The 23,988-nt window shown below is 51.2% G+C and overlaps 3 protein-coding genes across 9 annotated transcripts in view; 1 reads left to right on the top strand and 2 right to left on the bottom strand.

The window, feature by feature from the left end:
• Positions 1-23,988, top strand: part of LOC122393261 (putative thiamine transporter SLC35F3) — a 47,858-nt gene that overhangs the window by 6,016 nt on the left and 17,854 nt on the right. Inside the window, exon 1 of one of the 2 annotated variants that reach the window (XM_043389131.1) lies at positions 17,685-17,824. The exons of the other annotated variant lie outside the window; for it this stretch is intronic. The gene's annotated coding sequence lies outside the window, so the exon portion shown is untranslated. Of the gene's footprint in view, positions 1-17,684; positions 17,825-23,988 lie in introns of those variants that run through there. 2 annotated transcript variants of the gene reach the window in all.
• Positions 3,246-7,252, bottom strand: LOC122393262. 3 transcript variants are annotated; one of them, XR_006258667.1, is made up of 3 exons: positions 6,982-7,244; positions 5,975-6,052; positions 5,175-5,613 (listed from the first exon to the last, which is right to left on the bottom strand). XR_006258667.1 is itself a non-coding variant. In XM_043389133.1 (2 exons), exon 2 carries the CDS (start codon positions 5,097-5,099, stop codon positions 3,801-3,803), a length of 1,299 nt encoding a protein of 432 aa, XP_043245068.1. In that variant the 5' UTR covers positions 5,100-5,613; positions 5,975-7,252; the 3' UTR covers positions 3,246-3,800. The 3 variants fall into 3 exon arrangements, 1 of the variants encoding a protein (XP_043245068.1); XM_043389133.1 differs by having other exon boundaries at positions 3,246-5,613; positions 5,975-7,252; XR_006258668.1 differs by lacking the exon at positions 5,975-6,052 and having other exon boundaries at positions 6,982-7,252.
• On the bottom strand, positions 12,530-23,786 carry LOC122393263. Of its 4 annotated transcripts, none has more exons than XM_043389137.1 (3): positions 23,351-23,786; positions 13,738-15,752; positions 12,530-12,765 (listed from the first exon to the last, which is right to left on the bottom strand). In XM_043389137.1, exons 2-3 carry the CDS (start codon positions 14,359-14,361, stop codon positions 12,739-12,741), a joined length of 651 nt encoding a protein of 216 aa, XP_043245072.1. In that variant the 5' UTR covers positions 14,362-15,752; positions 23,351-23,786; the 3' UTR covers positions 12,530-12,738. The 4 variants fall into 4 exon arrangements, with proteins under 4 accessions (XP_043245072.1, XP_043245069.1, XP_043245070.1 ...); XM_043389134.1 differs by having other exon boundaries at positions 13,738-15,736; XM_043389135.1 differs by having other exon boundaries at positions 13,738-15,733.

Genomic DNA, 23,988 nt, shown 5'->3' with positions numbered 1-23,988 from the left:
ATCATGGCATCATGGGAATCTCCTAGACCCCTTGCGGTCTGGTCGCTATGGCTACCGGGAATATCAACCCGCGGCGAGAGGAGCTCCCCGCAGGCCTGTCGTTCGGACCGCGTGGAGATCGGGGAACGGTGGTAAATCCCCCCAGGCCATGGCGCTGAGGGGTTTACTGCATATTGAGCCGACCCTAGGCGAGGTAGTAAAGTCAGCGACCAGAGACCATCACTGTCACGCCACGAGACTGCCTGTGGTCGGCCGAGGGTTCATGGGATGGAAAGCCACGATAGGCGGGAGCTCATTTTAGAACTACATGCATCGAAAATATGAAACACATTGACAAAATATTACGCAGCGAACATCTTTGTGTGGAAAAAAGAGTACGGGAAAAATGCGCACTCGGCGCACCCACTCACCTTTAGCCGACTCGAAGATTTAACTCAGAAGTCACGCAAAAACTTTATCTTTGCGTCTTGCATCGATAGATGCTGAGGCATCGCAGAGATTGAAACGAGAAATGGCGCTCATATGTTACTACTACAGGACGGCAAGTCGGCACAATGCAAAATTATAACAACACCAGACTCTGACTTAACATTCCCATCACCATTTGAACCTTGCTACACAGAAAGCCTCGCATCTCACACGGACGGTTGTCAATGCACTGCTCGGCGTCTTCGGCCGCTCCACGCCTGTCATCAGATCCCGCGAGGGTCACGTGACATTTGCCCCGAGGCAGACTGGCGCCGGAGGGGGGGGGGGGGATTCGGCCCGTCTCGGCCGGCTCCGTGGCAACAAGAAAGGTCGCGGGGCTGGTGGTAATCAGGGGACTGACGAGCCATTAGCCGCGTTTACATAGGGCTAGTTGCCAGATAGTGGAATTCCACTAACGAGACATTTTTTCCACTAACGAGACATTTCAGGCACCTTCAGATAATTCTGACGACCTATCCGGCCAGAAGGACCAAACCGATTGACAAAAATAAATACATCGTGGCGGATGAATACTACCGAGGTATTTCAGGCCTAGACATAGTATAGATGTCGCAACTCGCGGCCTTCCGAGCAGTAAGGGCGAGGTATAGATGACGCTACTGCAGCAAGTCACTGGAGCGTGCGAGTCGTGGAATGGAACGGAAGATACGGAACGGGGGCTTCAACGGAAGCTTATTCGTTTAATTTTCATTGAAGAATTGATTTCGTGCGCTAGGGAAAGAACATTGTCTTCTTTTTTCATACGTCTGCACCGTCCCAGTCCCCTCCATCCTTTGGATCAGCCAGTGTGCAGCAAGAGGGTTCATCGGAGAAAAACAACAAAGAGCAATCCTCCCTGAGCCTGTCAGGTCAGAAATAACCTGAGCATAGGCGACGGAACGGGGAGGGCACCGGGGCACCGTGCCCCCCCTTTGATTTTGGCCTGCATGGAAAGAATGGGACCAAAAGTCGGCGGTGCCCCCCCCCCCCTCCGCGGCTACTGAAGCTGAGGACCGTTCGTTTTGCCCTACTGCCCACGCTTCTTAAAATTTCAGTAGTAGTCAGTTATCTGGCCAATGTTTCCGTATAGGGGCTGGCAAACACAACTGAGCCTCGTGAGTGGGATGAGTACTGGACACAGAAGTGGACAATCTGTTGGCAAGAAGCCCGCAAGGATAATATCTCGAAACTCAGGACTACGTATACAAACACTTTAAATGCATCTAAATCTATACTATAATCGAAAGCCGCATTGTTGTGAACTACCGGCACGTGCGTCCAATCACCATCAAGAACGGAAGTCCGACCTACAGCAAGCACGACAGTCCGATCAAAGATGTATTGAAAAATAACTAGCAACTTTAAACATCGCCTTCCTCAGCCACGCTCTACACCGCATCACATAAGAAAACCGCCAATATCGATTACAAAACACACATAAAGGAATTCCGTAGGTATAGATCAGAGGAATACTTCACCTCCTTTATCTGGCGCGTCAATAGGTATAAAGTAATCTTTGGCGTCTACGCACTAGCAACATCTATAATGCAAACAGCAGTTCAGAAACCATCCACTAAAATTGTAACAAGGCAAGGGTTGGTCAAAATAAATTATAGTCACCGTGATAAATAGCAAACGAAATACAGAACAAGCACAACAAAGCATTCCACACTCGTTTAGACTGTACAACATGCCTACATAAGACATTGCAGCAGTGTACAAGGAAAACATTCTTTAAAGATGCTAACGTGGGGAGTTTTAAAAGTTTGGTGAACACAGTTACGAGTCACTGCACAAGAAATGTAGCGCGGTCGCCAGCCGGCCCAGGCGAAAGAGTCGACGGAGACGGCGTCAAACAAACCCGAGAGGGGGTAGTTTCATCCGCATCAGCGGAGGCGCTCTCTCTACCAAGGTCGTCAGTTACCAGCCGCAGCACCCTGCTGGCGATTTGATAGCTGCTCTCATTCTCAGCTGGCTGAGCGCCATGTGCCGGGTCATCCGGCTCCATGATTTCCCCTTTCATTAGCAGCTGCTGTTGTAGTTATTGTTGTTGCGTTCCTTTCAGCCGCTGCCGCAGCATAGCCGTACGGTTCTGGATGGTTCTCACGGCGGCAGCCAGGGTCACCAAATCCGTCTCCCCGTAGCCACACCAGATTCGGGAAAATGTACCGAGATGTACCGAGCCAATGTTGCAGCACTCGCGGCATTCATCGGTAGGACTCCGCCCAACCCAATGTCGGCACTGGCAGGAGCCCGACCAGTGGTCCAAACGAAACTGATGAAAATCGACAGCTGATGAGCGGTCCTCCACTGACGCCGGACGGGTGGCGACGGCGCGGCCGGTCCTGGAGCTGGAACAGCAGAATGGACCGGCCGGGACACGCGGCTCATCATTCCATTCGTCCTGCTACTCCCCGTAGACCCCAGCTCCTTCACTGCAGGTTCTCGCGTCTGCCGACCCGTCCGTCCAAACCCACGCGGCTCGATAGGGGAGGGGAGGGCAGATATCGTTACGTCGCTTGAAGCAGTTCAGCTGCCGAGGCTCTTTGTCGCAACGCCGCCAGCGCCGGGCATCGCAGCAGCACATACCGTGGAGTGCCAGCCTCTTCGCGGCAGACGCGGCATCGGGCAGCAGGGCACTCCACGTCCGGCCATTGTGCGCATCCGGCCTCGGGAGGCGGCCGATGCAGAGCAGGTACTGGCGGATGTAGATAACGACTGCACGGTCGGCCTCCAGGACGGAGCCGGGACAGCGGTCGACCCATATCGACCGGTACCATCCGTCCTGCCAGCTCCGCCGCCAGGCGCGCGCAGCGTCGCGCGCGCCTGCCTTGCAGATAGTGCTGCCCAAGTCGATCGGCGGACGGCGCTACCGTTGGGATAGGGCGCCAGCCTCGCGCGCGAGGGCGTCCATCCGCTCGTTGCCCGGAAGCCCGCAGTGTGCAGGAACCCACTGCATTATCACTGGCTGGCCCCCTCGGTGAGCGCTGCCAGCAGCCCCCATATGTCTGCGGCCAGAGGGGCTCTCTGGGCCGCCGTGCCGCTCCGCAGGAGGGCCAGCGCCGCCATCGAGTCGGTACAGACGATAATTATCGGAAGAGAGGTGTCGCGACCAGTCTTGGTCAACAGCTCCTCCAACACCGCTCTTAGGGCGAATAGCTCGCCGCGCGTGCTAGAGCAGAGGGCGCCTGCCGCGACACGCACCTCCCGGATGTCGCGGTTCAGGGGGGGGGGTGGCCCCTCCTCCTCCATCTAGCACACCATCGGTGGCGGAGCTGTCTGACCAGATCAAGCTGTTGTTGTTGTTGTTGTTTTTCCCCACGCAGCGGTCGCTACGTAGCCTCTCGGCTCTGGAGGTACCTGGCGGCGGCCCCCAGGGCCGCCACCACGCCGCTGCCTCGGACCTCCTCCTCGCTCGGGTGTATGTTGCCTAGATGTCGTAGGCGTAGTCGCATCAGTGCCGGGCAGCGTAGCAGGATGTGTGCCGGCGTGTCTGCCTCCTCTTCGCCACAGCAGCGGCAGCCGGCCGCCCGGCACGTCAGCGAGTTGCACTGCGCGCAGTCCCGGCCGGGGTTCCTGCCGATCCGATGCAGGTACTGCGCAGATCCCGACCAGTGACCAGCGCGCAGTTGGTGCACATCAACCGCCACCTCTCGTGGAGTAGTGCTGGGCAGCGGTGCGGGTAGGTGGCCGTCCATTAGCCGCCTATACCAGCCGTCCGGCCAGTTGCTGATCGCCTCCTTTCTGGCCATCCGGGACGCCGCACGGTACACTGTGCGGACGTCAACCGGGACTCCCTGCTGTGGGAGGGCGGCGGCTTCCTTGGCGATAGCGTCCACCCGCTCATTTCCCTCCAGCTCACAGTGGGACGGCACCCATTGGAGGTGGACCCTACGGTCCCCGCCAGCCACCAGTGCCCCCATGTGCTCCCAGATGGCGGCACCTAGAGGGGACGTCTGGGCCGCTGGTCCTCCTCTCAGCGTCGCAAGTGACGCCTGTGAGTCGGAGCATATGATGATATCCTGTTCGAGGGGTGGGTGCTCCAGGAGATGTCGCACTGCCGTCTTCAGCGCCACCATCTCAGCCCGGTAGCTAGAGCATATTTTTCCCGCCGCCTCTCGCAGAGCTTCCGTCGTTCCGTCTGGGTGTTCGATTAGGACCCCGGCACCGCCATTCGTCACTCCGCCGGTCGCCGACCCGTCGGTCCAGGCCCACGTCGCACACTGGGGGAGCGCTCCCAGGCACGCCTCCGCAGCGCTTCGCCTCATCGACGCGGTCGCTCCGATCGGGAGCGGGCCGATGTCCAGGCGGATCGTCACGTTTTCCGTCGCTGTCCACGGGGGCGGCCTCGTGGCTAGGCGAGCCTCGACGGGTAGCTCCACGCCGGCGCGGTCCCACACCGCTCTTCCTCGGTCTTTCCATCCGGTCACGGACTTGAGGCGCGGCACGGGGGCGGCCTCCGCCACGGCGTGCAGCGGGTCCTCCGGCGGGAGAGAGTGCGCTTTCGCCAGCAGGCGTGCTGCCAGCGCATCCCTCCTCGCCGCCATCGGCACGACGCCCGCTTCTGCTCTCACGGCGTGCCTCGGGGTGGAGATCGGACAGCCAGTGATGGTGCGTGCCGCCGCCAGCATCTCCACTTCCAAGACGCCGAGATGCGTTGTCGCAGCCGCAGGCAGCCACGCCGCCGCCGCGTGTTCTATGGCGCTGCGGATGTATCCGTTTGCCACCGTCCGGAGGAGTCTCTCGCCGAGCCCCCACGACCTTCCGGTGAGCTGTCTGAGTTGGTTGATTCGTGGTCTTGTCTTTCTTCGTAGACGACGGCAGTGCGGCCCGAAGTGTAGGAGTCTGTCCAGTGTGACGCCCAGGAGGTGGAGGGTCTCCTGCGCCTCGACTGTGTTTCCAGCTACCTTGATGCGGCAGTCCTTGGCGTCCTTGGCTTGATGCGACCAGATCAAGCTCGCCTCAGGCGGGAGCTCCGCCAGACGACTTTCCGCCGCCTTGGCTCGCCAGCCGTCGCGCCCAAACTCGCTTCAGGCCGTGAGTCTATAGCCGGCGCGGTGGCGTGGCTTCGCCATACTAGCCTTGGGCGGGTTGTCCTCAGAGAACGCGTTCGCATTGGCGAGGAGGCGAGCAGCGCCACGAGTCCTGAAATGACCAAACAATATCAATAGACAATCAAAATTGTGAAAATTGGCATTAACTGCGCAACTGATGTTTGCTTCTTTGTTTATTAGGGTTTACGGGCGCTACGGTGGTCATTTTGCACCCATGACGCTGTTCTGGTGAACCTGCGCAACTGAGCAGTTATCATGCCATAACTTATATTTGGCGTAGTGGCAGGGTTCCACCTAAAATTTCGGCGCACGTCAGGTGTAAAGTTACATGCGACAAATTCAGCGCATGTCAGTTGGGGAGACTAGCCCCGCGTTCGATGTCTCCCGGACGGCAAAGATTCTACGCCGTCCGGCCAATCACGTTTTATAACCACAGCCGAGCCCCCGCTGACCTTGGACGGGATTGGCTGGACGACGTAGAATCTTCGTCATCCGAGAGACATCGAACGCGGGGTAAGGCTGCTGGAGTGCTGGAATAATAAAAAACGAGGGCACCAAAAATTGATCCTAAATGACCATACTTGGACATTAATGCAGACCCTCTCTGTATCACCAATTGTCAGAAAACAACCATGTGTTTGAAAGAGCGTTAGAGAGTCATGAAGCCAGGATAAAACACAGTGCTATTTTCTCAAAGCAGCTTTTACATGATAGAGTTAGGTAACTCTCTCTCCGTTAGCCATTCGCAAGGCCAAAAAGGCCTATTGGTTTTGAAAGGCATTGGATTACAAGCTGAGCATTTTTTACTTTATCATAAAATGTTAAACCTGCGTGTAGATGAAGTCTGAACGGTGGTTTGTAGGCTGATAGGTTGGAGGTTGGAGGTTAGTAGGGAAGGGAAGGTCAGAATAATTTCTGCTTTTTATTTTCATTGGACTTTAGCCTTCATCAACACACGCATCAAAAATATTTACTTGAGCATCTTCAAGCCTCAATATACAAGATGTGCCACAACAAATTAAAAATTGATGATATACCAATATATGGTCATGATTTTTACCACCAGAATTGAATTAAATGCCTATTGATGCCTTACCTAATATTTTGATACCTGAAATCTGATTAACCAAGCATTTTTTCTTGTGAATTGGCAGTCTAAAATTTGGCTGGCTTGAGCACGACGCTATTGCTCTAGCAGAATCTCAAACAGATGTCTACCAAGTGCCACTCCCAAGAAAGTTTTTCAAGATTCTAAAACCACAAACTTTGTTGCTGCCTGATCATGTGATGGTTAATCAAATGATAGCACTCCATCTGAGGCCAGTTTTACAAACAGAAAATAGCCACCTGACGGATTATTTTGCCTCAAGGCTAATTCACATATGGAGCGTAAATGGTGAAGCCCAGGTTTAAAAGGAACAGGTTTCAAGACAATCGGCATGACAAACCAACACCTTACCTGCAGTTTAAGTTTGTCGATTTCTTTATCAAAATCTAGTCTTCGTCTAATCCACAAATCAAGATAAAATTACTGGATAGGTACAACTTCTTCTTATTCTTCTTCTGCACCTCACCCGCCGCCCCCTACACTTCTCCCTTATTCTGATAAATATATTTACATAATTTTCACAAAAATGCCACTCAACGGGGTAGATCTAAAAAAGTGCAGGGCTTAAATTTTGAGCTATAGAGTTCTCACCCCACGTTCGATGTATCTCGGACGGCGAAGATTCTACGTCGCCCGGCCAATCCCATTCAAGGTCAGCGGGGGCTCGGCTGCGGTTATGTAACGTGATTGGCCGGACGGCGTAGAATCTTCGCCGTCCGAGAGACATCGAACACGGGGTCAGTGATTTTGAGACACCCATTATGTCTTCGGCACGCCGTATTTGTCTCTCACTGCCTGCGAATTCGGCGATATGATTGGTCGAAGGCCGACGCTATGGGTCCAAGAAAAGGCCAAGATTCCTGCCAAGATTCTTACAGGTAGCCAAGGCCGATGACTGACGTGACTGACGGCATGTTACTGCCCTTGGCATATTGCCAATGCACTGCTCGGTCATATCCGCAGTAATGTCAACAGTCATATCGGAAGTAATATGGTAACTATACGCAAAAACCATTTGGCGTATAGCTACCATACTTTTCCGATAACGAGACATTCTAGATCAATCTCTCTGCTGTTGGCGACATCTGCTGAGAAATCCCAAGACCGAACGCAAGCACATAAAAGTAATGCACTCTAAGGATGCGTTCGAAATCTGGGAAGTGACGGATTTCATTTCTCAATGCGTGTCCCACTCCAGCCTTCCCCATGCTGTTCGTTCCGCCATCTATTGCCATGTTTCGCATTCGCATTTCATGAATTCACCACCCCGCCAAGTAGGTTGGTATCAAGTTGGTATAGGTGTCGCATCGCTCTGGTCGATCAGGCTGAGCCAGCTGTCTGGAGAGTGGAGCCGATCCGAAAAAAAACGCAGAAATTCAAAAGACCGACTCCAAAGCAATGGCAGCATGCATATCAATAGAGCGTAATTCTGTCATGATTGCGTCAGAAGCAAACATAATGGCAAGAGTTTCTTGTGTGTCGGTAGGCGCGTGTGGAGCCGCTGGACCGACCGGGGACGTACCCAAGGGGGGACGGACGGGGTGCGCCTCCCCCCTAGGGGTTTTCAGGGCCCATGCTGGCAGAAGGCCCACGTTGGCCAAAATCACGTCGGAGACGAACGAAATTCATGGGAATCCCCCAAAAAATCACGTCACAGGACAATCAAGGCTCTCCGACTCGCCTGCCACCTAGGATCATTCAATTTACTACATGGGGCCTCCTGTGAATAGCCGCTAGTGTCTGTGTCTGACCACCTCTGACTCCTCGGGTAGAGGGCCCTCTGTAGGTAGGAGGCTCTCCAGGGCCTCCTCTAAGGATTTTTCACTGGGTGGGCAAAATTTTCGCTACTCCCCTGCCCAAGGGTGGATCCAGCCACTGTTTTGGGGTTCAACCAATTTCATAACCTGTTACCGGGGGGGGGGGGGTGAGGCGAAATAAGCAGTGCCGTTATTGGAAATAAGATGATAGTTTGCACAGTTAACGTTTGTCGTATGTTTTATGGTTAGCAATGCTCGAGCGATTCGTTCCAGAGTTACATGTACAGCCCTCTGCAAACTGCGTGGTAGGTAGGTATTCTTATTCGGTATTCTTGCTATTTTGACAATGCACCAGTTTTTGTGACCTTGTGACCTGACCTCGGGTCACTGGAACCTAAAACTCCAAGGCCAAGTGACAAACAGATGCTCCAAGTCGTGTCTTAACCCTCGCCCATGTAGGGGGGGTTGGTGCAACCCCCCCCCCTGAGGTTTTTCGGAAATAGTGCAAAAACGGCGGCGCGCAGCGCCGCCAAATTTTGGGTACCTTATGGGGCAAACCTTGCGCATCTTTTGATAAAAAAAAATTGACCGGGTCATGTCAGGTCACGGAGTTATGACGTCACAAAGGGAACAGCCTCCGGCCGGATTTTCACAAACTGAGTGCCAACGCCCGAGGTTTCCTGCCGGTGGTACGGACATCGGTTGATGGATCGTGATGAAACTTCCCATGCATGTTGGGGCAAGTATTGGCTATCATATGGTATAAGAAACTTGACCGGGTCAGGTCAGGTCACGGAGCTATGACGTCACAAGAGGAACAGCGTCCGGTACTATTTTTGAAAAGCGCCCGAACCACTATTTTGCTAATTCTTGTCACCTCAATGGGAATATGCAGCAATATTAGCTTCTATAGGGAGCAAATGAACATCCCAAATCCAAAAATACAATCAGATTTCAAAAATTTAAATTTTGATTTTTCGAATTTCTGCCGCCGACTGTGACCTTGCCGACTTCCGGCGCTCCCAACGCGCCATTTTTGGAGCTAGGGAAACGAAATACATACCAAACGATAGAGAATTGATCAAGGAACACGATAGTGAAGGTTTCAAGTCGATATCTCCCACCGTTTTGCCGCAATCGCCGCGGAAAATTTGAAAAAGTCTATTTTTCCGAAAATTTGACCTTTGACCGGTCAAAAGTAGGTCAAATGTTGACCTAGGACCAAAAAATATACCACCAATCGCGAGATCTCGGCGAGAGCAATCCGTTGGTCTTTTCCGCTAAGCTCTACGACGCTCCGTTTTCAAACGCCAAGGGGGGGTCGCACCAACCCCCCCCCCTGCATGGGCGAAGGTGGCAGATCGCCGTTTACGGGCGAGGGTTAAATTTGGTAGCGCTACGTGCTATAGAACTCACGCTATCAACGAAAAACTCTAGCATTCGGTTGCCGCTAAACTGTTAGTCCAATTTTCCCCTGACCTTGTACCGGGTTTGTGACCTGGTGACCTGACCTGAAAAGACTAGAGACCTGAGATTTTCAGGACAAGTACCAAAAGGTTGCCCTAGAGGGTATGCGAAATTTGAGCGCCGCCGTTTTTACGTTATTTGTGAAAAACCTTAGGGGGTGCATCAACCCCCCTCATCGGGCGAGGGCTAACTAACATAATACATTGTAGTAAAGGCTACCCGAACCGGTAATGATTCTTGCTTATTTGTTCAGCTCAGCCGTATTTAGAGATTTAGCTGGCTTTGTCCATGAATAACAATATCGGCAGGGACGTAGCCAAGGGGGAGGGGCCACGGGGGCAATGGCCCCCTCCCTTGAGCGCAAAACGCGCCATGGGAGAGCCGCTCAGGCCCCGGGATATTTTTTTTTCAAACACTGGATAAAACGTCTTTTACTCGGAAGAAAATTGATATCGAAGTTTCATTTCTCTGGCCTTCTGATGACCCAATGGGCCCCTGCACTCATCCGATGACCCCCGGTTTTCTGGGGCCCCTGGTCGCCTAGGGGGCCCCGGTCGCTTGAGGGCTAGTCGCCTGGGGGCCCCTGGTCGCCTGGGGGCCTGGTCGCCTGGCCCCTGCCCCCTGGTCGCCTGGAAGAACGTTTGTCACCTGCAGTGGCATAGCCAAGGAGGGGGCCAAAGGGACCATGCCCCCCCCTGGAAGCCAGGGGTCCTTATTCTATAGGGGCCCCTGGCTGACACAGTGGGCCCTTGGCGACGCAAAGGCCCCTGCGGCAGATCCTTTGACACAGCTGAGTAGTTATACTTTGGCCAAGAGAGCCCCAATTTTAGAGCCTTGGGGCCCTATTGAAACCAGGGGGCCAGTTGGATGGGATGGGTCCAACTTGGGTCCAACGGTGTGTAAACAGAATCAATGCGTTCCGACTGTTGGTCTGACCCTATATCGGTTTGAGGGAGCTCGGATCGGATCCACTGTCGATTTGAGGGGGCCCTATCGGTTTGAGGAAGCCCTCAAATGCCCTGAACGGGTCCTTAGTTTGTCTGCGAGAGCCCTCCGTCGGCATGACTGGGCCTCTGCAAGTGCAAGGAGGGCTTTTGTCGGTCTTAGTGGCCCTTAGGCGGCTTATATGACCCTCAGACGGCTTACGAGGCTCTCATGCGCTGTAGGGGCCTCTGACGGTCTGAAGAACCCTCATCCGACCTACGAGCCCTCAGACCGCCCTCAAAACCGACTGGCGACTCTATGAAGCTATTCGTGGGCCTATCTAACAGGGCCCATGGACTGCTTACCCCTAAGTTCTAATATTTTTGTTAATAATTTTTTTTTTCCTATTTATTTGGGCCCCCTCCAAAAAATATTGGATGCAACCAGATGGCTTTTTGGATTTTGAGGGGGTTATCTTGGGCCCCTGTGCGTTTGGCCCCCTCCTTGAGGAAATCCTGGCTACGCCCCTGAATATCGGGCAACCAGAAAACTTTTTTTGACCTTCAAACAGCATCTAGTTTGCTTAAGACCAGAAAGGTAGTACCGGACGTCCGGCCGGACCAGAATTTTTGCATTTGCTTCTGGGTGGGCAAATCGACGCCACTGGGTGGGCAATTGTGGTGACTGGGTGGGCATTTGCCCACCCAGTGGGTATGTTAGAGGAGGCCCTGAGGCTCTCTCTACGGGATTCCTCCGCTCCCCCCCCCCGGCCAAATTTTAGGTTATACGTGCCTGCGCTAAGCCGGCGTCGGAGAGAGGAGTTGACGACCGAATGACAAGGAGTACTCGTCCTGAAAGAAAACATTTGGAATACAAACAATCCAAAGCTGTTCAGTATTTATATCATTCGATCTATTCGCCGGTTTCTAGAGATGTACCAAATTTAATCTGAATCGGCCCAGCCGTTTCCAAGATCGGGAAACGACCCCTACACGTGCGCACGTGCAGCTGCACCCCAACCGCGGCACATGAAAGTACATACTTACTGACTTGTGCACGGCACCCTACCAACCAGTCTCTAGTGGTATGCCAAATTTGAGCACAGTCGGTCCAGCCGTTCTTGAGATATGGAAACGTCAGCCTGCACGTGCGCACGTGCAAACTGGGTCCCATCTGACTTGTGCACGGCACTCTACTCGCCGAGCCCTAACGATGTGCCAACTTTGATCACAATCGGCCCAGCCGTTCTCGAGATCTGGAAGCGTCACCCTGCCCGTGTGCACGTGCAGCGGCACCCCAACCGTGACACATGGAAATGCATTGCACGGCGGGTGCCTACATCCATGCCAAGTATCAGTGCAATCGGCAAACTAACTACAGAGTTATCAGACTTGTTACCGAAGTGACACCTCTTCGTTTTGCACGTGGCACGTGCATTAGGGTCACCCATACGCATCGAGAGTAGCACACTACGTTTGGGAACGGAAGAAACTATCCCACACAAAGGACCGCGAGTGAATCGGTCCAGTGGTTGCAGAGATATAAGGTTTGTAAAGGCGCCCCCACGGCGGCCGACTGCTAATATTTAGCAATAATCAGTCTTGCATCCGCACACGGGAGGTATCGCCGTCACCTGTTCGTATGCTCATTGTGGTTGGGTTCAAGTCACAGTCGAGCCCTGCTTTTTTACAACTTTTCTTCGAAACGGCACATCGTGCAGTGACGTTCTATACATTGTTGGAAAGAGCATCGAAAGTTGTATATTTTATTAACTTTTCACTTTTATATATCACTGACGATTGCTGGAACCGACTTTCCGTCGACTTTGATGGCGCAGTCCACGGCGTCCGCGGCGCTCTTGGAGACGACGAGCAGCTGCGTATTTCACCCGCTACCAGCATCTTGGACTATTTTGCCCAGCACACTACAGCGTCCGTCGCCTGCTGCGTCCGGCCCCAGCTCAGCGTCGTCTGTTTCCATTAACACTCTGAAATGACAAAACAATTAGCAATTAAAATCAAAGTTCAGCACTGACCAAGTTTAACCAAACTTGCCATTTCAACATAACACAGTGAGCTGTCAGAATGCTGTTCTTTTGTGCTTTGACACAGTTGCAAAATAGGTACCTTCATACGCATATCATAGAAGTAATTACCGGTTATTATTATTGGAGGAATTTTTGCAGCATTCTCGTCAAGTAAAATACATTATCTTCTTTAAAAGGACCATAGTTTTGTACATCCTAACATCTTCAAGAAGCAGTGGTGGTATATGCTACTTTGCGCGCAACATCGGTCGCACTTTTAAAATACCAAATAACTGTTTCCCAATGACTTCGTATGAACAGCGTAGGCCCCGGGAAATAAATAATAAGTGTAATATCTATTAAAAACAACATTGAATATTTTTCGATGGAAATTAATGTACACCAGTAGAAATTCCTTTTTGCTCACTCTCATCCATTGGACATCACTTTTATGCCAATTCATTAACTTTTTTGAGGGTGGGAGGGTCTCTTTAGGCGTTCAGGCTGCTCAATAGTATCTACACGCTTTTGCCAATGTACTGTATGTACATCCCAAGCACCGCGCATCGGTGCGGTGGATCCATCAAGCCCGATCGAGGAAAGGCTGCTAAAGTTGAGAGTCACTGAGCCAAAGTGAGCCTTTATCCATCCCCAGGTCCACTGGTCCGGCTACTCTAAAATCAAACAGCATTTCCTCCGTCGGAAATCCACCGCACCGATACGGCGGTACTTTTAAAGACTGACTGTACTGTGTGGCACGATCCATCGTCGACAGAGGACAAGACAGGTGACTAATAATGCTTTCCTAGTTGATGATGCTAAATCTATGTGCCATTATCTGTATCGTACTGAGCAATGAGCATCAATAATAGTGGCATAACACTATGTTTTACACTCTGAGATGGGACGCGGCGACGATGGGATGTCACCTACCACACCGCCAGTGTGTGACGCCGCGCACGGTGGCCCGCAGCGCCGGCCCGCCGGCGCGGCGTCGACGGTAACGATCGCGCCGACCAGATCGCCCAGGAGGCGGCCGCGCTCCCCCAGGCGGCGGTCCCGGTTGACGTCGCTACCGCCCACCGTGCGGCCGTCAGATTGGCCCGCGACCGCACCACCGCCGCCTGGCCGGAGGGCTGGTACAGGACCCTGATGGGGAACCGGCTGCCGCCACCGGTCGCGGCGAGGAACAGATCGTCGGCCGTCGACGTCCACCAACTCCGCGCGGGCCACTGGTCGGGCTCCCGCCAATACCTCCACCGGGTTGGACGGAACTCTTCCGACGATTGCCGCCAGTGCCCTGACACCGACTGTACGGCGGGCCGGTGCACCGTGTGCCGGGAGGAGGCCGACACGTCCCGGCACCTCTTCTTCCGGTGCCCAGCCCTCATGGGCTGGCGTCTCCGGAGGTACGGGACGATTTTCCCGAGCCCAGAAGACGTCCGCGACGACGGAGAGGTGGCGGCCCTGGCGGCCGCCGTGAGGGACCTCCAGAGCCGCACGGCTACACCGCGGTAGCGCGGCGCTGAGCTGACGCCGCTGCTCCACTCTGGTCATGTCGAGGTCAGTGGCCAGCAGCTGGTGGTACGCCGGGTCAGGTCAGGGGACGCGGGCGTATGCCGAGATCGCCGAGCTCGGAGGTGGGCAGCGCGGCGCGGAACACGCGACTGGAGGTGACAGTGACACGCCGCGCTGTCATCGAACCCAGTCAGCTGCTGGTGACCACCAGACAGCCCGCTCTGCTGACCTGTCACGTGACGCCGCCCCTGGCAGCCGGCGACATCATCTGGTTCAAGGACGGCCGCCGTCTGCCCGCCGCCGCCAGCCAGCCGGCTCTGCAGCTGACCGGCGGCAACCCGTCCGTGGCCGGCATGTACCAGTGTCACGTGACCGATGACCTCGCCACCACCCAGGTCAGGATCGGAGCGTTGCCGGCTCGGCTGCTGTTGTCGCTGGTTCAGCAGACGGTGCAGCCGGTGGTGGACACTGCGGTCACATTCACCTGTGCGGCCACCGCGTCACCGCCGCCGGCTGTCAGGGACGGCGTCAGCGCCGACCAGCTGGGCGGCAGGTTCCACGTCCAAGACAGCACCTCTGGAGTTAAGGACGTCACTAGTCAGCTGACGATTCAGCAGGTGTCCCGGGAGTACGGTGGGCTCTACCCGGCCGTGGCCAGTTCACAGCTAACCGCTCCGACGGATCGCCCTCCCGGTTCTGAGCCCCGGCGTCACTGCCTCCCATTGACAGACTTTTCTGGCGGCGGCAGCGGAGATATCATTGCTCCGTCTGCGGCGTGGATGGCCAGCCGGGTGGTAGACTCTGTGGTGCCGGCCGCGCTGTGGGCGCTCACCAACAGCTGGTAGACTGTGACCGGCAGCAGACTGCACAACTCGGCCACGTCCAGGTCGGCCGGGAGCTGGCCCTCGCGCCGCCAGCACGCGCCGCCGGCCAGTCACAGGCAGCTGAGACCGATGGAGGAGGGTGACACGACCCGGCAGGTCAGCTGACGCGGCGCCACCTCCGGCACTCCCTCCTCTGTGGTGGCGGTGACGGGCGAGCTGGCAGGACCCTGGCCGGCTCGGTTACAGGCGCTCATCGGGACTGAGTATGCCGTGTTGGGCCGCAGGTGTTTGAGGAGCAGCACCAGCTCCGGTCGGCGGATAGACCTGGTCAGGGTGGTCTGGTCGGCCAGCCGGACGTAGGTGGCCGTGTATCCGTCCGTGGGTCGGCGACTGCGGCGGCGGCGGGCTGCACGTCAGCCGCAGTGTGCGCGGCCCGGGTACTGGCCGGGCAGGCGCGGCCGCTACTGGTGCAGTGCCTGGCGGTGGGCTGGCCGGCGGCGCGGCCCGTCTGGAGCGCCGACCGGCCGCTCGGCGTCGGCCGTCACTGGGTGCGGCTCGGCTGGAGTCTGCTGGGCTGGAGTACTTTTCTGCTGCCGCCAGAAAAGTCTGTCAATGGGAGGCAGTGACGCCGGGGCTCAGAACCGGGAGGGTGATCCGTCGGAGGGGTTAGCTGTGACCTCCCACCGGGGAAGGTCAGCTATCACTGGGAAGGGTTCGCTGCCACCAGCCACCGGGCAAGGTCATCCCCCACCAGGGAGTGTCAGCTGTCTTTGGGGAGGATCAGATGGCGAGGATCAGCTGTCATTGGAGAGGATTCAGCTGTCAGGAGAAATACCACTTTTATTATGGGGTTCAGAACAGCTGGAATGGCAGCTCTGTAGCTTGAGCAGACACCATGGGCGGCCGAACGAGGAGGGCACCGGGGCACCGTGCCGTGCCCCCCTTTGGCTTTGGCATTTTAACATTAGCCCTATGGGCGTTGCATGGAAAGAATGGGACTTGGACCAAAAGTCGGCAGTGTCCCCCCCCCCTAATTGAAGGTGTTCCGCCGCTACTGGCTGACACCTGACATAAGCGTATATTTTAAGTCTTAGCACCCCAGCAACCACTCTAGCCAAGGATTTATGTTATCAATTTGATCTGAATCTTCTGAATGGAAGGGTTCACAAGGACATAGTCCCCGCTGAGAGGAACATGTTGGCATGCCCTCCACATTCTAAGCACACATACTGGGCTAGGGCAGAATTTGGTCTGAAATCGTATGTACGCACAAAACCATGCATAGCCAATCCCTTACTGACAAAGGCTGGCTACAGCCTGCCAGCAGCCATAACCATACCCGTGAGGAGTCTCATAGCAGCACCCGGAGCACGTGCTGCTCCGCTGCCGGGCCCTCGCTGGCTCCCGTCGAGGTATTGGGTTTACGTGGAAATAAAAACTAATTCGGACGCTCAAACATGGGATAGTGTACAAAGCCCCGAAACACTCTGCCTGGTTGATATAGCCTTGATCAGTATATGTGCACATGTGCTTTAAATGAAAAGGACTTAATTTTCGCACAAATAGCCACCTAATTTTTGGCGCAAATCACTCAGAAATTTCGGCGCAAAATCGCTTGCGCCGAATTTCGGCGCAAGATGGTCTCACGGGCGTCCGGCGTAGTGTATGGATGTTTTCCAGTCTGGCCCGTGAGGAGTCTCATAAACAAGATATATTAAATATTAATTTTAATTCTGAAATAACTCCCATATCTGCATGATACAGGAGTGTGGTGAATAGAAAAATGCAACTAGGTAATGCAGCCACTCGGACAGGATTCAGCCATTCATCATGCTGTTGGTTTTGTAGGTACTCGGAGCACTCAGCAGTGTACCAAAATCATATTTTTGCTTGGGTGTCAGATGGGAAAATTGCTGACCAAAAAAAGGATGAGAGTGAAAATTGCGGGTCAGGTAAGGCCCAAAAAGAGTGGGAAACTGATCAAAAACATTAATCTATCTACAATTGTGACAGATGTAAAACAACCATTCCCGCAATCACTGAAAAAAGTTTTTACCATCAATTTACTAAGTTACTAGCTTTGGTAAATTTTACCATCAGCCTACCATCATATTACTACCAGCCTACTATGGTGCTGAATACTATCCTGCCTTGACATGTTGATATTACCATGGTTACGTTTATCAGGGGTGGTTTTGTACCCCAGTTTACAAGGTGGTAACCACCTGAGGCTAGTAGATACCCTCGTAAGCTAATATTCCCTACCATAGTAAAATCAACCTTTCCACGGGCGGATCCAGCAGGTGAATTCGGCGATCAAGTCTCCTCCTTTCCATAGAGGTGTTTGCCAATTTTTGATATGTTGGAAGGAGCGTCATCCAAGGACTAGCTGAGACCCTGAGCAATTAATAGTTTTATGGACGAAAGGCCAGAAATTTCTTGCAACAGTTCCCTGGGTGTGCTTCTGCTGCTATGGTAAGGTATACCATGGCAACACCATGACAACACTACACCCTTACTAACAATCCACGTGCGTCTGACTCTGCTGCAGCGGCGCCGCCATGTCAGTTCCGGCCGCGCGCCGGCGTTGTGAAGGTGCTCCGTGGTTTTAAATATTTGAACGGTGATTGTGTGGGTGGTTAGCGTAGCTGACGGTGGAGGATACTCGGAAATAACAAGTAAGTCGTTGTATCTTCAGCATAATAATACTTATCTCACGAGTGCCATTTCCAGCAAAGATCGCAGCCTTTGTTTCGGTTCATGTTGTTGAATTTCCTTGAGACCCTGTTGGACCGGGTAGGGGGAGGGTGGTGGGGTGGGTATCATTGCGGGCATTTCCCAGCGTCGGAAATCAACGTGTTTTTTTATTTGTTAACCCACGCCTCACTGGGGTATGTGCTCTAACGCGCCCCACAGCACGTTACAGCACGTTACAGTGGGGGGGGGGGGGGGGGCTCCTAACTCCGAAACTACTGGGCCGATTGTCAAAATTCAAACGGCCCCTGGTAGCCCTGGAAATATTGTTGAGCGAAGCCTAATGTCATTGACCTCGAGGTCATCGATGACGTCACAGGTCAGGTCAAAGTAAAAATATCAGCGTCTTGGCACTCTGGGCGCCGGCCAACAAATCAGATTAGGCTCATTTTTTGTTTGCACACTCGTAAATATATGCGTAACATAACCTGAGGGTACCGAACTTGTACTTCGAATTTTTCAGGTCAAGGCCATCTCATCCCAGGTCACAAAAGCTTTATATCGTGCATCGGTGACGTGAGACATGTTTTATGGTTCATGTAGGCCATATATATCGAAATCAGTGTTGTATGTGTCAGTTTAGGCCATTTTAGCTGAATATAGCTGAGGTCAGGTCAGGTCACTTTAGGTCAAAAATGGTCAAATTTTGAAGTTGACATTTTTCAACAAAAAAGGTGTTTGTCAGATGAAGTTCACATATATTCAACGCATATGTGTTCAAACACATATAGACCCCGTTTCCATGGGCATCACTGATCCGGATCAGCAAACTTAAATCGTATTATATTTCTCGAACTCTTCGTTACATGATATAATTCCAAGTGGATTAGGCTTATATAATCAGTTAATCCCTTATTTTCATTTTCATATATTGTCTAACTATACTGGATTAGCTAATCCATTTTTACTGATCCGGATCAGTGATGCCCATGGAAACGTGGTCATATTCTGCTTTTTTTCATTCAGAAACGTATATGTAAAAAAATAAAAAATACAATTTCTGAGTTTTTATATTTATAATTTTCAAAATATTCAACATTTCGAAAGTCCGAAATCAGTTTGGTAGCCCTGTAGAGTCCACCCATGCAAAAAAAAAGGATCTAGCTTAACCCTCAAGGCGGTGGGGGGGGGGGGGGCATTTTTTGCATCCATCTTTAGTTTTTTTTTTTTCGATATATCTCCAGAACCGCTGCGCCGATCTTCACCAAACTTTCAGTACCCTTTTGCACATTGTGACCAAATTTTTTTTCCAAAGGCTATGATAAGTTGGCCGCTACGTCGGAGTGACGTCATTTCTGCCATTGTCGACCAAAAAAAAGCTTCGCGGGAAGAGCTGTCAGGTCTATAAATTTGATTATGCATAAAAATGTTCAAGACATGAAATGTGTAGAATTACCAGGGCTACTATACTGTTCTCTCGATTTTGTTTTTGAAGTTGACCCCAAAAATAAAAAGAAATAGATATAATAGCTAAAAAATCCCAAAAGTTTTTCGATTTTCGAAACAAACGGAATATATATAATAGCCACTATGGACTTCTATTCACATTCCAAGTATTAGATCGATAACTCCTTTTTGCCAAGTTATAACAAAAAAAAAACTGTTCAAAATTAATGACGTCAAATTTTCAAACTCGATTTTGGCAATTCTAGACCACAAAGCGCAAAACAAAGACCACCATTAGACTCGCCGTGACGAGTGGCATCGAATCAATACCAATTTTATGCGAAACTATCAACTTTGACCTGAAATTTGACCTTTTTGACCTGACATTGACCTGACCTCCACCAGAAAGTGACCAAAAAAACCGTCCCTGATGGTCTTATAACCAACACCATTGAGGCGAATATGAAAAATTGGCCATAAAACATGCATCGCACAACCCTACTTAGTAAAGATAGGTTCATGTGCTGACCCTTGGTGATCGGACCTGGTATTATCAGTGACCTCCAATAGCAACATATGCTCGTATAATAGGCAACTCACGCCCTATCGCTGATTTTTGACAAAATGCCCTTTACTCGATGTTGCAGCGCATTCCTTAAAAGACCCGTGAACGGTGAAACATTTTATCTTTGACTTGGCCTGTGATGTCATCGGTGACCCCGAGGTCAATGAAATTGAAGTTCCCTCGACAAATTTAACAAGGCTATCGAACGCCATTTAAATTTTACCGATCCGTCATAGTAGCTTCGGAGATTCGGGGGGGGGGGTCAAAAATCCCCCCCTCCCACCGCGCGGAAGGTAGCCGGGAGGCCCACCGCTTGCCGGGTTAAAACTCAGATCTTGAGAGCGATTACCGTTGTTCAATGCTTTGCATCAAAATCGGCCGAACATGATGTCACTCTGGCGTCATTTCCGGCCGATCTATAGTAGCTACGAAAATTTTATTAGTGCACAAGGTGTCAAATAAATTGATGCAGCCGAAGGTCCTAAAAGCTTTGTTTTGATACGTCCAGCGGTTTTAAAGATATTGCGTAAACACGAGAGGGGCTATGAATAGCCCTCCCCACAGTAGGGTGGGGGTTAACCCTCGCCCGTATTGGTGTTTTTCCAGCCACGAACGTTTAAGGGGGGGGGGGGTCCGTTGAACCCCCTCCTTGCCGTTTCGCCCCTGATTGAGCTAGAGCTTCGCGGAAAAAACGAGCGTGCTGCCCGTGACGAGAGAAAGCCGATGGTACCCAATTTTATCCTAGGTCGTCGGTCCTAGGTCATCGGTTGACCTTCCAGGTCAGGTCAATGACCCAAAAGTGGGGAAAACTGGGACCTGTTAGAACGTCGTAAAACGTGGCTGCTATTGGGTTTTTTAGGGAACTGATCACGAATATCATGTTAGCTATGATCATAGATGATGTCTTCATGCATTTAGGCCAGGTCGGGTCAGGTCAGGTCAGGTCAACCAGTAAGGGTTTTGCCGGGTATTCGTAGTAGGTGCACTAGGTGGCAACCGCCTCTGACAGCTTCGTAACATGTTACGAAGGCACCAAAACTACTTCGTAAATGTTCATATATGGTTGTTAAATTCGAAATCAGCTAAAAAAACTAGCCTAGAAAGATGCTGATAAAACTCGAAAAAGTAAACCGAGGTCATCAAAGGTCAATGAACTGACCTGACCTTCTGGTGACCTTGACATCCACCCTAATGCATGGGAGCAGCATCATATCCCATGTTTGAACGCTTGAAACCACGAAAGGACTGCAAACGCGCGGCAAATGCGAGCCGACATACGCCGAATCGCGATTCCGGCCAAACATGGTCTCGAAAAGTAGGTCACAGGTCAAAGGTCATTAGTCAGGGCCATTACATTTTTTAGGGTAGGTGTAAAATTGATTATAACTCGAGGGTACTGAAAGCTTCGTTGCGGTCGGCCGCTTTTTACGCGAGGTATTCGCGAAAAACCGAGGGGGAGTCCGTTCGACCCCCCCCCCCCCTATACGGGGGAGGGTTAACAAGCCAAAACGTTGCTAATTTTTATTTTGATCTGACCTGTGACGTCAACGGTGATCTCGAGGTAAATAAAATTAGGTTTTGCTCGACAGTTTTTCCAGGGCTATCAGACGCCGTTTCAGTTTTGACAATCGGCCCAGTAGTTTCGGAGTTGGAGCGGGGGGGGGGGTTCTATAAATAGCCCCCGCCTCCCCCAGTGGAGTGCGTTACAGAACATACCCCAGTGGGGCGCTGGTTAAGAGTAGAATTTTTGAATTATTGCCAACACTCAACACTGCACCTCATGGCAATTAATTCATTATAGGGCATTTTACCTGAACCAGCCTCTGGCCTAATGTCCCAAATTTGCTAAATTCCTCACCCTACAAATCCCCTGTTCTATTAGATGCTGCCATTTTTTTTAAACAACTTATCTTAAATCCTTGTTTCATCAAACTGGGAGCTAGGTCACGGGACACTGCGAGTCAAGGTGGGAGGGGTAGGAGATAGAGTGTCACTGCAGCACACACAATCAATCTTTCCATTGGTTTATCTTATATCAATGCCTGCTCTTTTCCAGAGCTGGCTTTCGAAGTTCGAACCTTCGGTATATGGCTACCAATGCCCTTGGAGAAGGTGTTGCGTGATAAATCGCTGGAAGGGCGACATTCAACGATTGTGTGAAAAGAGACCGATTGCATTGTGATGATAAAGTGAACTGTAATAATTGTTGTTCATGCGCGTTGTTTGGTTATGTGCAGACGTAACTTTGTTTGTGGCCAAATGCTTTTTATGTGTGAAATATTTCATGTAGGTTACTAGGTAGATGCTTTGGAAAAGTGAAGAGCTGCTTTGTCGACTGCTAGGTAGATACTGTCATGCATGCTGTTGTGCATCAGTAAGTGGCTGTCGTAATGATAAACAAATTTGGCATGGATAGGCTAAAGCACAGCATATGAAGCATGCTGGTTGATGACTAGTAAGATCCTGTTAACCGACTGGTAATATCACAATAAATGTCACATAGTAAACTATTGTTTTACGATGGTTGGCCAGCAAAGCAAAGCTGGTATCCAGATGACAAAAGGATGGTTTTACCATGATAAGTCATTAGTAAGCATTACCAGGGAGTAGCTAACGATAGTAAAGTCCTAGTTTCGTGCTAGTATCACGTGGGTTTTTGGGCATGGTATGACGACATATAGTTACCGTGTTAATACCATGGTAATTTTTACTGGCATTGGTATTCACATGGTTTTACATTCATATTAGGCCTAGTATTTGGGTCGTAAGTTAGTTTACCATAGGTAAGAGGCTGTTCAAAATATGACCACCACTCGAAAACTAACTAGGGTGGTATTTTTCTTAGTAGGCGGTACCAGGATAATACTAGCGTTAGTAGAGCTTTGGTTTCTTATTAGTTATGCTTTAGTTTCAAGGTAGTATGATGAAAAAAATATTACCGTACTAAGACCATGGTATTTTGATGAGCATTGGTAGTTGCATAGTATTCCTTTGATATTGGGCCTAGTATTTGGATCGTAAACTGGTTTACCATAAGTAAAAGGCTGTTCAAAATATGACCACCACCCAAAAACTAACTAGGGTGGTATTTTTTTCTTTCAGTGATTGCTCCTTCTCGGTGGGATTGGGAGTGGAAAATTGGGCTTGAAAACTGGAGGTGAGAGTGGAAAATGATTTGCAGTTCGATGTCGTTTCCCACCCACATCTACAAATTTTGGGACACTGCGCATCAGTCAATGTACATTATGGTTCAGTCGCAAGCCTTGCTTTAATCAACGAAAAAAATCTAGCATGCATCATGAATTACCAAAATTTTTATTCATATTTTTGTTTTTACCTTTTCTCATTATTTCATGCACACCTTAAAATCATGAAACTGTAGCGAGCAACTGATTTGAAGATAGGAAAGTCCTTGGTACATTTCTCGACATTATCAAAACACAGGATCGAAAAGCGAAAGAGCGCCCTCGCCCCTTCCGTGAGACCTGCACAAACTTACCAGGAGTCTGCAGTCAGAACACGACACCGTATTCATATTGAAAAAGGGCATAGCGTATAGAAGAGTAGCGACTAGCGTCTCACTGACCTTAAGCCAAAATATTTCACTTGATGACATCCACGCAAGGCCAATGCAGTGTAGATAGGCATATCAATATAGAAATGATATGTCCAAATATGTCTTTGCCGCGTCATAGTTGTAACGCACTGCGGGGAACTCCAGAGATCTGATTGGCTAATATTAGCCAATCAGTAGCATATGTTACTGGAAACTGTCATAGTGGAAGTAAATTGGTAGCTGTTTCAGCTACCAAACTGATGAAGGAAATAGGTAAAATTGCTTATTTTACACGAACACCTGTCATACGCTAATCAAAGTAGAGCTAATGAAAATGGCATTATCCCACAAAGGAAAGCCAATTTGCCACGTAAACCACCATGAATAGATTTGCTGAGCTTTTCATCACGTGTTTTTAACAAAAACAGTCAATGAAATAATGTAATTTACGAATTTCTAGCACTCACATGCATATTTTCGTCTGCACACCGAATTGCGTCCAGGATATTGGCCATGGCGTATTTCTCGGGAACCCTCTGTTACGGGAAATTCCACTATCTGGCAACTAGCCCTATGTAAAC

Source organism: Amphibalanus amphitrite, unplaced genomic scaffold, assembly GCF_019059575.1.
Source record: "Amphibalanus amphitrite isolate SeventyFive unplaced genomic scaffold, NRLGWU_Aamphi_draft 000526F_arrow, whole genome shotgun sequence".
Classification (NCBI taxonomy): domain Eukaryota; kingdom Metazoa; phylum Arthropoda; class Thecostraca; order Balanomorpha; family Balanidae; genus Amphibalanus; species Amphibalanus amphitrite.
Note: the sequence above shows the minus strand (reverse complement) of the source record. Positions and strands in the feature narration are given on the sequence as shown.

What these genes read in the sequence shown, in the direction of transcription:
- LOC122393263 (XM_043389137.1), bottom strand. Translation starts at nt 14,361, where the DNA reads ATGACCAGAGTGGAGCAGCGGCGTCAGCTCAGCGCCGCGCTACCGCGG. An exon ending in CGTCACACACTGGCGGTGTG is followed by an intron (nt 12,766 to 13,737) that starts GTAGGTGACATC and finishes TTGTCATTTCAG; the next exon opens with AGTGTTAATGGAAACAGACG.
- LOC122393262 (XM_043389133.1), bottom strand. Translation starts at nt 5,099, where the DNA reads ATGCTGGCGGCGGCACGCACCATCACTGGCTGTCCGATCTCCACCCCG.